The sequence below is a fragment of the Chrysochloris asiatica genome, unplaced genomic scaffold, assembly GCF_000296735.1.
Source record: "Chrysochloris asiatica unplaced genomic scaffold, ChrAsi1.0 scaffold00040, whole genome shotgun sequence".
NCBI lineage: Eukaryota > Metazoa > Chordata > Mammalia > Afrosoricida > Chrysochloridae > Chrysochloris > Chrysochloris asiatica.
In genome coordinates, this window is record NW_006408558.1 from 19,638,124 (window position 1) to 19,654,208 (window position 16,085).

The 16,085-nt window shown below is 50.7% G+C and overlaps 1 protein-coding gene across 1 annotated transcript; it reads left to right on the forward strand.

The window, feature by feature from the left end:
* Positions 1-6,540: 6,540 nt before the first annotated feature.
* On the forward strand, positions 6,541-14,422 carry RELA (v-rel avian reticuloendotheliosis viral oncogene homolog A). The gene is made up of 11 exons (XM_006861075.1): positions 6,541-6,547; positions 7,140-7,166; positions 7,257-7,408; positions 7,555-7,703; positions 8,681-8,772; positions 9,038-9,169; positions 10,110-10,214; positions 10,432-10,644; positions 12,805-12,885; positions 12,975-13,049; positions 13,818-14,422. The coding sequence occupies exons 1-11, from the start codon at positions 6,541-6,543 to the stop codon at positions 14,420-14,422; spliced, it is 1,638 nt and encodes a 545-aa protein (XP_006861137.1).
* Positions 14,423-16,085: the final 1,663 nt, after the last annotated feature.

Genomic DNA, 16,085 nt, shown 5'->3' on the forward strand with positions numbered 1-16,085 from the left:
CAATGAGCTCAGGCATGGCAATGATTGTGAGGTTGGCCCAGGATCAGGCAGTGTTTCATTCTGTTGTGCACAGGGACGCTATGAGTTGTGCACAGGGACGCTATGAGTTGTGCACAGGGACGCTATGAGTTGTGCATAGGGACGCTATGAGTTGTGCATAGGAACGCTATGAGTCAGTATTAACTTGATGGCACCTAACAACAACAACAACACAAGCATCTTTGTATTTTTAAAAATATTTGATTATGAATTGAATGAAGATTCACAGAGCAGATCATCAGTTTTACATTCAACAAATCATACACTTTGCTTCATTACAATGATTGCAATCCCTTCCATGTATCAGCAGTTACCTCTATTCACTTTAACATTTCATTCCTCTGTGTCTTCTGCTACCCTTATCTTCCTCTGCTAACCTCCTTCGTGTTGTATATTGCCGTCCTATTACCCATGTTAACATGTGTCTACCCTCCAACCCATGAATCATTTTCCCTCCTTGCCCCTACTCTGTAACCATCATAGATTATTTCTTTTATCGTGAAAACATTTTCTTAACTTTTCACAGTATTGGTCTCATACAATTTTTGTCCTTTTGTGATTCACTAATTTTACTCAGCAAATCCTCCAGGTTCATCCATGTGGTGAGGTTTTTCACAAATTCATTGTTATTCTTCATGTATCAAAGTTTAAACATTCTTCTCTTGATGGGCATTTAGGCTGTCTCCATCTTTTTGATGTGCCTCTTGTAGACAGCATATTGAATTCTAATCAGTTTTGCTCTGTCTCTTGACTGGTCATTTAATCCATTGACATTCAGCATAATTATTGATAGGTATGAATTGATTGTTGTCATTTTGCTGTGTCTTTTGTGTGTGTGGTGCTACTGGTGTCTTTGTTCTACATAATTTTCTGTGCTGAGTTCATTTTGTTTGTTAGTTTTCTTTGCATGTTCATTTCTGCTGTGTTAATGTTTACTAAAGCTTTCTGATTTTCCTTTTTTTATTTTGATGTGCAGGTATATTCATTTTCTTTGAGGTTACCTTGTAATTTGTTAATATTTGCCCCTATTTAAAATAGTCTGTTGTATCTGAAATCTACTCGACTTCCTTGCCATTTGGAAGTTCTGTAACTGCACTATTCCCTCTTTTTGCTTTATAGTTGACTTCAGTATACATGGATATCTCTGGTTCCCTATGTTCAGTCTTGTAGATTTGTTTTACTTTAAATATTTCTATATCTGGATTGAGTTCTGGGTGGTGGTGTCATGTATGGCAATCTCAGGTTGTTGTCTCGTTGGTTCTCTGTCCAAAGAACACCCTTTAGCATTTTTTGCAAAGTTGGTCTGTTCATGACAAATTCCTTTAATTTCTATTTATCAGGCAATGTACTCATTTTGCCATTTTATTTGAGGGACAGCTTTGCTGGATATATGATTCTTGGTTGGCATTATTTTCTTCCAGAGTTTTGTATATGCCATCCCATTGCCTTCTTGCCTGCATGATTTCTGCTGAGAAATCAGAGCTTAGCCTTATTGGTTCTCCTTTGTAGCTAACTTTTCATTTTTCCCAAGCTGATCTCAGGATTCATTCTTGTCTTTGGTTTTGGCATGTTTGATTATGATATGTCTGGGTGATTTTATTTTGGGGTCTATCATGCTTGGTGTTCTTTCAGCTTCTTGAGTGTGTATCTTCTTATCTTTCATGACGTTAGGGAAATTTTCTTCCAACAACTTGTTGACAGTTTTCTCTGTGCTTTTTATTGTCTTTTTCTGTTCTAAAATGCCAATCATCAGTAAGTTATTCCTCTTCATAGTGTCCCATGTAACTCTTAGGCTATATTTGGATTTTACATCCTTTTTTCTGATTGTTCTTCTAGCATACTAGAATTGAGAGATTTATCTTCAAGCTCACTAATTCAGGCTTCCATTGCTTTGAATCTACTCTGTTGTCGTTTCAATATATTATCCATTTCTGAGATCTTAGTATTAATCTGGATTTTTTCTGTGTTCTCCTTCTTTCCTTGATTTTTCTATCAATACTTTGACAGTACCTAAATATCATTCTTTTGAAATCTTTTCTAGTTAGTTTCATTACCTTTTCTTTATCAGAAACACTTTCTAACTCTGCATCTTGGTCATTTGTTTGAGCCATTCTCTGGTTTCTTTGTGTGAGTTAAAATAGTCTGTTGTCTTGGGGGCATTGTGAGGATGTCATATTTGTATTTAATTGATGATTATATGTCGGTGTGTTCTTAGGCTTTCAGCATCTGTCTCCTGTGAGTGGAGTTAGAGAATGGACGTGTATACACAGGTCTAGTTTGCTGTTGGTGCAGTTTGAGGTGGGTTTACCTGGCACTGGCTGCTGTCTATCATTGACCAGGTGTATAGGAGCTGGTATGGCTTTTGTTCAGTGGGTGAAGCTGCAGAGGGTACAGTTGTAGCTAAGCTGTATGGGCACGGCTGCTAGCTCCTGTTGGGTGGGAAAGAGGAAACCACACACACACACACACGCACACACACACAAGAAAACAAAAGAGAATAAACAAATAAGGAACCAACCATGAAAAAAGAAAGGAAAAAAGGGGGAAGAATTAAAAGGCAGCAACCAGAAAAAGAAAATAATGATAAAGGCAAAAGAGAGACAGGACAATAGAGCTACAAATGAGAAAAATAAGAGAGGATATAAAAGGAAAAATTTGAAAGAAAATAAAAATTAAAAACTTACAAAAACCAGGGAGAGGGAAGATGAAAATAGAGCACACAGGAGAGTAAAGAAATATCAAAGGGTGGTGGGGAGAAGAGGGGAAATGAAAAACGGCAGAGATAGAAAGGACAAAATTCAAGGGAATGGAAAGAGAAGAAGTAAGGAGGGGAAAAAAATAATAAAAACAATGAAACAAGAAAATGGAAAAAAACAAAGCAAAAAAAGTGTAGCTGTTGGACCTGGAGAGGAAAAAACTAGGGGGGCTCCTGCAACTCAAGGAGGTCATGAGGTAGGTGTGTGAGGGGTGTGTCAGCCGAGTTCCTGGCCCTAGATGGAGTGCCTAGTGGTCTCAGTAGTATGTGTATTTAGGGCTCTCAGTCTGGAAGTCCTTTGTGGAAGCACCTGATGGAGCTGGTTTCAGTGTTAGGACCACAAGGAAGCCGGGGACAGGGTAACTGGTTAAATGCTCCTCTGGTGGCTCTTCGGGTTCTGTAAGTCTGGAGCTGAGCCTGTCTGAATCCAGGCACCAACCAAAGTGGGGCACTGAATTGGCACACTGAAGTGGCACAGCTGGCCTCACACTAGCATGGCTCCAAACTCCTGGAGGGGTGGTGGTGGATGAGGGCAGGAGCTGACCACATCTCTGGTCACCAGGGGAGTGTGGGGGTAAAGAAGGAATTACACCTTTCCAATTTCATGTGTGAATCTGTTCTGCCCGGCCATCTTCTATTGCCAAAGCTGCTCACAAGATGGTTCTCTCATGAGGTTCCAGTTCAACTTCTCCCAGTAATCACTCAGTCCACTTCTCTAACTTTTCTTCGGAAGGGCTCTAGGATTTTCATCTGTCTGTTTCATTTGGTCTCTGGTATCTTTGTTGTAGAGGGTCCCTGTATTGTGTCTGCCTCGTCTGCTATCTTGTCAGAAGTCGCAACTTTGTATTTCTGTGAACATACATTTTTTTCTTTTGGGTCTTGAGAAATTGCTGAGCCATAGGGTGAATGCAGGTTTCACTTTAAGAGAGAGCACCAAACAGGTCCCTAAAGTGGGTGCACAGCTTTTTGCTCTCCCAGCAAGATTTTCACTTGCCCCACAATCTTTCCATCATTTAATGTTTCTGGTTTTTTTTCCTTTCTTACTCCAGTCCTGTGAAGTGGCATCTTGTTACAGTTTCAATTTGGTGACTACTGATGAATACTTTTTCATCATTAATAACAAAATGAAAAACAAGCCACTTGCCATGGAGTCATTTTGGGCTCATGTGTACAGAGTAGAACTGCATTCCATTAGGTTTTCAAGGCTGTGATCTTTTGGAAGCAGATTGGCAGGCCATTCTTCTGAGGTACTACCTACCACCTTTCGAGTTAGCAGTCAAGAGCTTATTTACTAATGTAACGGTACTTTCATGGGTTTTGTTGTTAATAAGTGCCATTGAGTCCGTTCCGACTCATAGTGACCCTATGTGGGGTTTCTGAGGAGCAGTTGATGAGTTTGAACTGCCGACCTTGCTGTTCAAACTGATCTTCAGGTTGAGTGCTTAATCCTACGGCGCCACACCAGCACTTCATGTATGTGTTGTTGTTGTTGTGAAGTGCTGTCGAGTCAGTTCCGACCCATAGCAACCCTGTATAGGGTTTCTGAGGAGCAGCTGGTGAGTTTGAACTGCCAACCTTGCAGTCCAAATGGCTTTGCAATCTGGCACATTAACCCACAGCACCATACATGAATTTACTGACCATTTATTTGTGTAGTGAAACCTGTGAAAGCTGGAACTGCATATGGCAGAAACCTATCAGAGACCGAAAACTCAAATATCTTTCACTAAAATAGGCAATGGGAAAGTGGTAAGACTGTACCCTGTCAAAGATAAAAAATTTGGGAGACCTAGAAAGACAAAGGCAGTAGTGGTTGTTAAATTCCATCGAGTTAGTTCCGACCCATGGTGACCCTATATAGGGTTTCCAAGGAGCGGCTGGTGAGCTAGAACCTCCAATCTGTGGCTCAAACGACTTTGCAGTCCAGTGCATTAGTCCACAGCACCACACCAGGACTCCAGGAAAACAAGATAGTCTTGCCAAATTCCAGCTCTCTGATTTCACTGTGTATCTTCTTTTGTGTTCAATTAGGTTTTTAAAAATTATTATAATTGGATTGCTTTTCTTTTTATTGTTGATTTGTAGGAATTCTTTATATCTGGATACAAGTACTTTGAAATCCTGCTGTGGCACTGGATTGCTAACTACAAGGTCAGTGGTTCAAACCCACCAGCTGCTACTTGGAAACTGTACAGAGTCACTATGAGTCAGAACCGACTCCATGGCACTTAACAATAAACAAATACATTGTTAGATATGTGTTGCAAATATTTTTTCCTGTGGCCTAGCTAATCATTTTATTAATGAGTTCCAGAAAGAGCATAGGAAAGGTAATATGTTAAGAGATAATGGAAAGAATTTTTCATAACTTACGAAAAACGTCAGTCCACATTTCTAGGAAACATAGTTTGTCCCCCCAGAGTTTATATATACATATATATATATGTAAAAGAGAATCAGGCATGGGTTCATGATGATTGTACTTTATTAAGCAAAGACTTAAATCCCTTCTATCCGCCCAAAGTCAGCTTCTTTCCAAAAAGCAAGCCGACTTTTCTAACTAGGGCCCCAGGAGAAACTGAAAAGAGTGGGAGGGTTGGTAACTTCGTTTTCACTTTTCTCTTCCTGTTTTTTGCAGAGCCTGGGAAAGCAAGTCAGAATTTCCAGTCTTTTCCAATTCCCAAATGATTCCTTAATTTAGAACGAATACAGAGAAAATAAGTCTCTCTCCATCTGGAGAGGGCTCCGCACCCACCGGTGGACAGTCCTCATTCTAGAAAGAGGCGGTCTAGGGTAGCAGATGGCCAGCTCCAGTCCCCTAACCCCTCAGCGATGGACGACTCGCCCTTGGAGGCGATGCCCGCATCGAGCGGGTGTCGGGTCCTAAGACGGCTAATTCGTGGAAATGCCTCCCCAGTGGCCGAAGCTAGACGCAACTGGAGATTCTGGGGAGGCGGATGGGAAATGTGACCCTGCTAGTCGGAGCGGCCCCTTGTGAGCCGCACAGATGAGTTGCACCCCAGGGCGTCCCCTGCCACTCATTGCCTTCGTCTGGATTCATCCCAAACCAGCCCTTCAGCGGAGAGGCACCGAGCCCGGGCCCCACTCCACGCGGGACTGAGCCTCAGCCATCCCTCCTTGCCAGAGGGCTCCACGTAGCTCCACGGTCAGGTGTATCGCCCCCAACTGCATCTGATTGCGTTGGACAGGAAATTAACAAGTACTTCCAAAGCAGCTTCAACCAAAAGGCACTTTTAGCGCCGAGGAAACTCGGGTCGAGGGCAGTCACCCGGCCCCTCGAGGGCGCAGCAGGCCGGAGCCTTTCCAGCCGCAGGCCAGCGGCCGCAGCCCAGCAACCCTGGCTTCGCTCCAGGCTGGGACCTGGGTGACATCACCAACTGCTCCGATCGGCGGGAGCAGGCCCCCGAAATCCCCTAAAAACATTGTGAGTAATCGCTGGGCCCGCCTCCAGACGGGGCCGGGCCTCGCTAGCTAGCCGAGCGGCCGCACAGCATCGGGAACACATACAGCGAGCGGCCCTCTTCACCTCACAGCGCTCGCTCGTTCCCGGCCCAGGCCGCGCGCACTCGCTCCCGCGGCGGCGCAGCGCGCAGGCGCAGCCAGGTTCCGGGCAGTGACGCGACGGCGGGCGCGCGCGGCGCATTTCCGCCTCTGGCGAATGGCTCGGCTGTAGCGCGCGCCGCGGGCTCAGCTGCGACCCCGGCCCCGCCCCCGGGACCCCGGCCATGGACGGTGAGGGCGCCCCCGGACCCTGGGGGGTGGCCGCGCGGGGCTTTTGAGATCGTGGCGGGAGTCTGCGAACGCCTTCCGCCCCTTCCTGCGCTGGCGAGTGCTGCGCAGGGAGCGGCCAGGCCGGATGGTGGCACGGGGCGGGGCAGGTGGCAAGGGGCCTGACTCAGTTTCCCTTCAGGGTGGAAGTTCGCCTTGACCCAATGCCCCCCCAAGGTGCGGGTGTGGATTGAGCCCTGACTCCGTTTCCCTCCATGGTCTCTGGGAGCACATCTGACTTTGTTTCCTTGATAGGGAAATAGCACATCTGCCTCAGTTTCTCCTTAGGATAGGAGATGCAGAGTGACCTCCATCAGTTTTCCTTATGAAAGTAGAAAGAGTCCTGACTCAGTTTCCCTAAGTGAAGGGAGGAAGGGCACCAGATCCAGTTTTCCTGGAGGAAACAGGTGTTTCGGGCTCTCCTACCCATATCCTCCGACCCAAGGTTCCGGGGAGCAGGCCTTGACTCAGTTTGCTGCATGTTTCTGGGTGGGGACGTGGCCCTGTGAGGCCAGCCAGTGGGCTTATACTGACTCTTGTCTCCCTCCCCTTCCAGACCTGTTCCCCCTCATCTTCCCATCGGGTAAGTGGACTGATTTCGATGGCTTGGGCGGCTCTCCCTACAGCTGGGGAGATGTGCAGCTGCTCAGGGGGGCTGACTGTGTTCCTGCAGAGCCGGCCCAGGCCTCCGGCCCCTATGTGGAGATCATCGAGCAGCCCAAGCAGCGGGGCATGCGCTTTCGCTACAAGTGCGAGGGCCGATCTGCAGGCAGCATCCCAGGAGAGAGGAGTACGGACACCACTAAGACCCACCCCACCATTAAGGTCAGCACTGAAACCCCCGCGCCTGGGGCAGGCTGGGGGTACGGAGTGGCGGAAGGGGATTCTGGAACCACCCACTGTGCCCTCTGAGCCCGAGAGTCCGGTTTGGAGTTCTTAGGCCTGTAGGGTGTTCTCTGTACTTTGGACAGATCAATGGCTACACAGGGCCAGGGACAGTTCGCATCTCCCTCGTCACCAAGGACCCTCCTCACCGGCCTCACCCCCACGAACTTGTAGGGAAGGACTGCCGGGATGGCTTCTATGAGGCGGAACTCTGCCCGGACCGCTGTATCCACAGGTGAGCTCCCCACAACCCAGGGTGCCCTGGGGAGACAGGAGCTGGGAGCCAGTTGGCAGGATGGTCATTTAGCTGTGACCGTGTTACTGCTTTCCAGACACAGGGCAGAATTCCTCACTCCTTGCTCTGGCCCCCGGCTCTGCAAGCAAACTGCTTTTGTCTTGAAATGCTCTGTTTGTGGGCCCATTCTCTCTAACAGATGTGGTTCCTTGGACAGGGATGAGACCATAATCCTCTCTGAGCCCCTGCCTAGTGTCCCATCTCCTGTGCTGAGACAGAAACTCAGCGAACAGTCTCCCCTGGTTGACAGAGAGAGGCCATAAGTAAACAAGATCATGGAGAGTAAGCATTTCAGTAATGAAAGTAAACAGGACAGCAGAGGGGAAGGAGTTCTAGTGATGGAATGGTTAAATGCTCACTTGCTAACCCAAAAGTCAATGGTTTGAACTAACCAGCTGTTCCCTGGGAGAAAAAACACACAAAACCTGTCAATTACTCCCCTCAAGATTTACAACCTAGAAAACCCTACAGGGGAGTTTAATTCTGTCCTCTTGGAATTGACTCACCAGCCAGCCACACAGCAGTAGGTTGCGAGAATAACCCAGGGCAAGACCATGGCTTTGGATTGGAAGCTCAGGAAAGGCCTGGCTCAGCTAAGACTCCTGTGGTGAGAAGTAGAGAAAGAGAGAAGGAATGTTCCAAGCAGAAAGACCAAGTGCAAAGGCCTAGACCTGGGCCTGAGGTTAACATCTGAGGAGCAGAACAGAAGCCCCGGTGGTTGGAGGAGGTTGGCAAGGGCCAGGTTACCCCACACTTGTCAACTGAGGTCAAGAATTGGGGTTGCCTTGCAGCACAGTGGGGAGGCATTAAGCATAGAGAGATGATCTTGGGAACAGGGGAGGAAGGACAGACAGAGCAAGACAGGAGGGCCCCCCGGCTCTGCTGGAGACAGCAGTCCTGATGTCCGGGGGCCTCAGCTTCCAGAACCTGGGAATCCAGTGTGTGAAGAAGCGGGACCTGGAACAGGCCATCAGTCAGCGCATCCAGACCAACAACAACCCCTTCCAAGGTGAGGGGCCTGAGCACCCCGACTGCTGCCCCCCCTGAGGCTACCTTCCCGGTATCTCCCCCATTGATCAAGAAGCACAGCCCAGATGGGATCTTGCTGCCCATTCAGTGTGCTTCTCATTTACCACTGGGGAAATAGAGATGAGTCAGTGGTGGGTCTGAACCTTCTCTCCTTCCTGCTCTAGGCCCTCAAACCCCTCCCAGCCCAGAGCCCCCCCTGAACCCCCAGGCCTGATCTCCTGACCACCTGTCTGGTTTTTCTGCAGTGCCTATAGAAGAACAGCGTGGGGACTATGACCTGAACGCTGTGAGACTCTGCTTCCAGGTGACAGTGTGTGACCCGTCAGGCAGGCCCCTCCGCCTGCCGCCTGTCCTCTCTCATCCCATTTTTGACAACCGTGAGTGGGCAGGGAGCCCCTGGAAGGCAGAGAGGGGTGGGCTTGTGGAGGGTAGGGGGCACTGCTGGAAGGTGACGCGTGGCCCAGGAGAGGAACTCTAGCTGGCTGCATTCTAGTAGGTTCGTCATCTCCTCTATGCCTAGCTCTGCTGGTATGGAGACCAGGCAGAGGGGACCCAGAATTTCCAGGTTGGCGAAGAGTCAGCAGGGGACAGGCATTTCACTATCACGTGATGGACTGGCGAGGCCAGGCTCTTCCCATTACTTGTGTGTGTGAGGGGGCTTGAGCAGAGCCCCTCTGTGAAAGTAGACCACGAATTGTGTGTCCCCAGGTTGTGCTGGTAACACCAGGGACTGGACTTCCAGGGACAGGATGATTTTAAAGAGTCACTTCAATGATAAATTGGAGAGTACCAACAGCCTTTTTTAGTAGGTGTGAAGCAGGGTGGATGCTAACCACCTGGAGCCCTAAGGGTAGTATCTAGTTTTTGCCTCATTTAATAATAACTGCCCAGATGTTATTCTGCGCTCGTCCTATGTGCCTGGGCCTATTCCTGAGCAAGGGTCAGAGCGGGCCTCATTGTCCAGGTGGCTATGAATGGGGCCTTGAAGATGACTCGTGTCAGGTGGAGAAAGAGGTGCAGTCAGATCAGTTTCCGCTAGACCGGAAGCTCCCTGAGGGCAGAGATGTTGAGGTTCTGTGCATTGTAGCTCAGTATCCAGGACCATGCTGGTAGGTTAAGAGCCACTGAGCTGGATGGGGTTGGGACCCAGTGGGTTTGGAGCTTCCTTTCCATTAACAATCTGACGAGGCTGCGGAGGTCTGGTCAGCAAGCTCTGGGCAACCCTTTAGCCTTTGGGCTGGGCAGGAAGGTGATGCCTTTTGCAGACCAGACACAAGGACTGCTTCAGGGTTTCCTCCCTCACTTCCCCACCCACAGGCGCCCCCAACACTGCTGAGCTCAAGATCTGCCGAGTGAACCGAAACTCTGGGAGCTGTCTTGGCGGGGATGAGATCTTCCTACTGTGTGACAAGGTGCAAAAAGGTACACTCCATGGGACAGGGCTGGACTTGGGATCAGGAGGTGAGGGTGACGTGGAGCTGAGACATCACAGGTCACAGAACTTACTCTAAAAGCCCCCCAACACGTTGGGGGTCTCAGGTGGTACCAAGGTGCTGTATCTCAGGAGCAAGCATCAGCCTTTGGGGGACTCCTGGAGACTCAGGCATGCTCGCTCTCACTGCCAACCTGCCTTCCACAGAGGACATTGAGGTGTGTTTCACGGGACCTGGCTGGGAGGCCCGAGGCTCCTTCTCCCAAGCAGATGTGCACCGGCAAGTGGCCATTGTCTTCCGAACACCCCCCTACGCCGACCCCAGCCTGCAGGCCCCTGTGCGAGTCTCCATGCAGCTGCGGAGGCCTTCCGATCGGGAGCTCAGTGAGCCCATGGAATTCCAGTACCTGCCAGACACAGGTAACCAGTTAGGAGGGCAGCAGCAGGGCTGTCAGACTCTGCCTCAAGAGAGAGACCCAGGCTGGCTGTCTGAAGCTGCAGTTGAGAGACAGGACAGCTGGGCTCAGGACATAGGATGTATACAGTGTCTCATTTTTTGCCTCATTTCATAGTAACAATAAGAGCCAAGAGCAGCGGAGCGCTTCCTCCAGGTCCTGCCCTCCTACCCCAAGCACTTCAGTGAGTTGCCTAATCATAGTCTCTCTCCAGTCTTCTGTGGAAATTCACAGGTGAAGAAGTTGAGGCCCATTGAGGTTGCCTTGTCGGAGGCCACGGAGGGAGTCTGGAGCAGGGTCAGCATTTGAACCCGGTGTTTGGCTCCCTGATCTAGACTCTTTGTCGTGTGTCTGTCCCTCACAGCCAGAGCTGGGCCAGACTGTCAAGCATCTGAGTACAGTACAAAGAGCCAGCATGATCTCCCTCCACAGCCCGCTTGCCAGCCTATGAACCTCTTGCCCTCTGGGAGCCATCCACTAGAGCTTGGAACATAGGGCTACAAAAAAACAACACAGAAACCAGCCATCGATTCATTCCACAAATAATCACCCAGTGCCAAGGGCTCATGCCAGGTATTGTGAATGTAAAGATGAGTAAGACGTGGGCCCTGCCCTTTGGAAACGCAGTCACTTGAGGAAGGACACATATGCAAAACATCCTTAAGACACAGGAAGACAGACGAAACCGAGGATTGTGCATGCCGTGGAGCGCCGTGGGAGCAGAGGTGGAACTGGGAAGGGTCACGGAAGAGGTGACACTGAAATTGGAGAAGTACACAGAAGAGCATTCCCCAGCTGGGTGGCATCTGGAGAGGCAGGGATGGCGGAAGATGCAGCTCTGTGGCAGGAGGCTGCCTTGGGGAGAGAGCAGGCTTGCATTCTCAGCTCCAAGCATCCAGAGGCAATGGGGAGCCACTCGGTTTGTGAGCATATCTAGAAGCCTTTCCGACAGCAGGGTATCTGAGGGTCCCAGAGACTCCAGGTGTGGAGGCATTTGAGAAGATGTATTAGTAGGGTTATCCAGGAACTGAGGTGATTAGAGCGCTGTGAAAGCTTCTAATGGAATGATTAAACCATCAGCAAGAGTCTGTTGAGTGAAGCCAGGTGCTCTAAGAAGAGAAGAGACAGCATCAGCCGTGGCGCAGGGACGGCGGAGCAAGACAACCGCATCTGTTGCGCTTTCCTCCTCTCAGCTCCCTTCCCCAGCCTCACTGACTTTGTGGTGTGTGACACACACAAAGCTGAGTCACACCTCAGGACCTGCAGTGCTACCTCAGCTGGAAAAGTGTGGTCCCAGGGCTGCACGTGGCCAGCCCACACTGCTCCTTCCCTGACCACCTCCCCTGCCTCATCCTTGGTGGTATTAGGCCCCCAATTACTTTTCTCAAAGCTTCTTTCACATCCTGAGATCTTCTGGTTTGTAGAGGTGGCCAATTCCATCTCTTACCACTAGAATGCCAGCTCTTTGAGAGCAAGAGACTTGTCTGGTTACTCATGGCTCTATCCCCAGTGGCTAGAATGGCGCCTGGCACATAGGAGGTGCTGGATTGATATGTGTGGACTCAGTCCCTATGGGAATGGAGCGAAAGAGAGATGACGAGGCTGACTCTAACGTTTCTAGCTCTCGGGATAAAGAACCTCTCAGAGGAGGAGAGAGAGCCAGGTTTCTGAGGGGAAATGATTTGGGGTAAGCTTTGGACTAATGGGTCAAGGTGCTTCAGGGTTATTCAAGAACTGAGGTGGTTAGAAAGACAGTTCTGAAACCCCCAAACTAAGCTCAAACCATCAGAGAGGAACAGTCTGCAGACTTCTTAAACAAGCCACCACCGCCCCAGAGCACGGAGAGATGAAGCATGACTGCATGCTGGAGATGTGCTAGGACAAGAGTGGTCCAGGGGACAGAAAGGGCTGGAGGCTAGGTGACCTTGCTACCTGGAACACTTGTGTGGCCTTTGGAGTAGTAAACCCAAGCAGCAAATGTCCTCTCAGAATTGCTAAGTGTCCCAGTGACCATGTTACAGCCAAGGAAGGTGGGAGCGGAGGTATTAGGAAAGCTCACTCCTCACCTTCCTTCTGAGGGGCCTCTGATGAGAGCAAGACCTACTTCTCCCCGTTCCTCTCCCAGATGATCGTCACCGGATTGACGAGAAACGAAAGAGGACTTATGAGACCTTTAAGAGCATCATGAAGAAGAGTCCCTTCAATGGTGAGCAGTGGCATGGGGAGAGTTGGAGAGCGGCAGCAACAGGGGCGGGCCCACGGGGTGCTGAGAGCTGACCCATCCCTTCCCTGTAGGCCCCACGGACCCAAGGCCTCCATCCCGACGCATTGCTGTGCCTTCCCGAAGCTCAGCTTCCATCCCCAAGCCAGGTAAGGCTTCCTTTTATCCCCCTGAGACTGCTGGTCTTTCTCTGGTCTGCCCGTGGTTTCCACAGCTGCTGGAAGGAGGTGAGCTGAGGAATCGGCCTTGCCAGCAGGTGTCGGCTAGAATCTGCTCTCTGAGGGGCCCATGTTCTCAGAGGCTGAGGCCTGGACTCCCTGGGTGCGGAGAAGGTGCAGATTCCTGGGCCCATTTGGAGACCTTCTGTGTCAGAACTTCTGGGCGTCCAGCCCAGGAACCAGCAACTTCTCAGGGAGGCTGATGCCCAGGAAGCCTGAAAGCCACCAAGCAGTGACTGGATAGAAGTAAAGTGGCCAAGTCTCTGCTCTCGGCTCTCCGCTGAATCAAAGTCACCTCTAAAGTGGCACATGTCTCTGCTGCTGTGTGCCTCAAAAAAGGGGGCCCGCTGCCCTTTCAGCCTTCCTCATGAGGATCCACTGGGTTTCCTCCGTGCTGGGCCTTGGTTCTCCAGCTGTCAGATGAGGAGGCTGGAGGTTCCATTAAAAGCTAGAAGCACTTGATGAGGGGCGAGGTGAGGAGCGTTAGTGGGCTGCTATAGTCCAGGAGGGCTCCAGAGAGGAGACGGCACTAGAACTGGGCCCCACAGGCTGGATCTGGTTGAGGAAGAGGAAGAGGCAAAGGTGCTGGCAGTGCCACCATAGAGTAGATTAACCCTAGGCACTACGAAGAGGGGCTGGGGTCCAGGGCTGGGTCTCTGGAGCTTTCTCTGATCCCATGTCTCTGTTTCTCTCCTCCAGCCCCCCAGCCCTATCACTTTACGCCGTCCCTCAGCACCATCAACTTTGAGGAGTTTTCCCCCATGATCTTTTCTCCCGGGCAGATCCCAAGCCAGGCCCAGGCCCCAGCCCCAACCCCAGCCCCAGTTCTGGCCCCAGCCCCAGCCATGGCATCAGCTTTGGCCCAGGCCCCAGCCCCTGTCCTAGCTTCAGGCCCTGCTCAGGCTGTGCCCCCACCAGCTCCCAAGACCACCCAGACCGGGGAAGGGACACTGACGGAGGCACTGCTACAGCTGCAGTTTGATGCTGATGAAGACCTGGGTGCTCTGCTTGGCAGCGGCTCAGATCCCGCTGTGTTCACAGACCTGGCTTCAGTTGACAACTCAGAGTTTCAGCAGATGCTGAGCCAGGGTGTGTCTATGGCTCCCCATACAGCCGAGCCCATGCTGATGGAGTACCCTGAGGCTATAACTCGCCTGGTGTCTGGGTCCCAGAGGCCCCCGGACCCAGCTCCCACCCCTCTGGGTGCCTCGGGGCTACCCAATGGCCTTCTGTCAGGGGATGAAGACTTCTCCTCAATCGCGGACATGGACTTCTCAGCTCTGCTCAGTCAAATCAGCTCTTAAGTGGGTGGCAGTGCCCTGTCTGCAGGGACTGAACCCCCCCTCCCAGGACACTTACAGGTTCCTGGGTGCATGCTCCTACTGCCCCCAACTCCTTTGAGCAATGTCTTCCAGGGACACATTTTATTCCTTTATCAGCAGTATCTATCTGTCTCTCTTTTTGGAGGTGTTTAAGCAGAAGCATTAACTTCCTTGGAGAGGAGGGAGCTGGAAGGACCGGAACTTTCTTCCTTCATCCTGATGTTTGCTCCCTTCTCTCTGTAGAGAGCTCTGGGAGCCCCCCTTCCCGCCCTCCAGTTTCTAGTACTCTCCTAGAGAGGGGCAGACTGGAGCTGTGGCCTTTGAAAAGACTGCAAAGCCTTATTATCAAGTGTCTTCCATAAACCTGGATTCATTTATACCTTGAGCCAAATTCATGCCCTATTACTAGTCCTCTGGTGCTAGCATTGACTTTGAACCTAACACCAGTGTGTGAGGCCCTGGCCTGCCAGCCCTTTCCTTGTTCTCAATTGCAACAGAAGGGTACTAATGGAACAACGCTGATCTTTTCCAGAATCCAGAGGAGGTTTGGCCATCCTCTTTCCCCGTTTTCTCAAGTGCCTTAATGGTGGGGCAAGTGGTTTGGAGCATGGGGGAAGGGCAGGCTGGTAGCTCTCTGGTCAAGAGGTGCGGTTTCTACAGAAGAAAAAATCAAAGCAGTTGGATTCTTGCTCTTTCTACACTGAACTAATAAATTTGTTGCCAAGCTGGCCAGACTCTCCTTCTTTCAACAGACATAAAACTTCGCTGGTCATGTCAGCCCAGGGTGGGAACTGGATGGATGGTGGGAAGTTTGCTGTGTGAGGGTGCCCTCGGAAGGATACCCTTAGCTATCATCCAGCAGATGAAGGCAGGTAGAGTGGGGTTCCCTAATCCCACGTAGTAAGAGCCCTGAGGGGCCCAGGACTGCGGGGATGGTATAGTTTCAGGACAGGCCTCACAGAGGCTATCTTAGCCCTTACAACAACACAGAAAGGTGGCTCAGAGGTTTGGACTTAATTTCCCATGTGGCTAGAAGAAAATTTATCGTTTGGAAAAGGGGAGATGGCAGGAAAGGTTATGTCCGTCTCACATTAGTTTCGAAACCTGGTTCTCGGAAGGAAGAAATCGCTATCCAAAACCCCGCGAGGCCTAAACAAAAACCTTCCGCTTAGTTTGGCGCACGCGCACTGAAGCAGGGTCAGGGAAAGGCCTAGGCCGGCCAGGCCACGCCTTCTCGAGCGCGCATGCGTAGAGACGGTATTCCGCTCAGTGAGCCCAGGTAATGCGATCCCGGAAAACCTGCCCAGAAGTTGATGGGATACGTCTAAGTACAGGGCTTCGCACTGTGGCGGGAAAGGGAAGGCAGGACGCGTTGCAAAGACCTTGAGGAAAACACGGGGTGTAGACTCAGGTGGATGGCGCCTGTGGGGAAGACGCCAGCAGCAGCGGAGTGCTGGGGACAGGAACGTGTCTCGGGAGCTCTGTGTTGCTGCGCTCTAGCTTTCTGGGCCGGGGCCTGAAGTCAGGGTCCACTCGCCATGAATCCAGGCGCTGGCGACCCTGCTCGGCAAAACCTGGGAAAGTGGAGCCAGGCCGGGGTCCGAGGAGGGTCCCCTCTGAGGGAGAAGGACCCTAACTGGAAGGA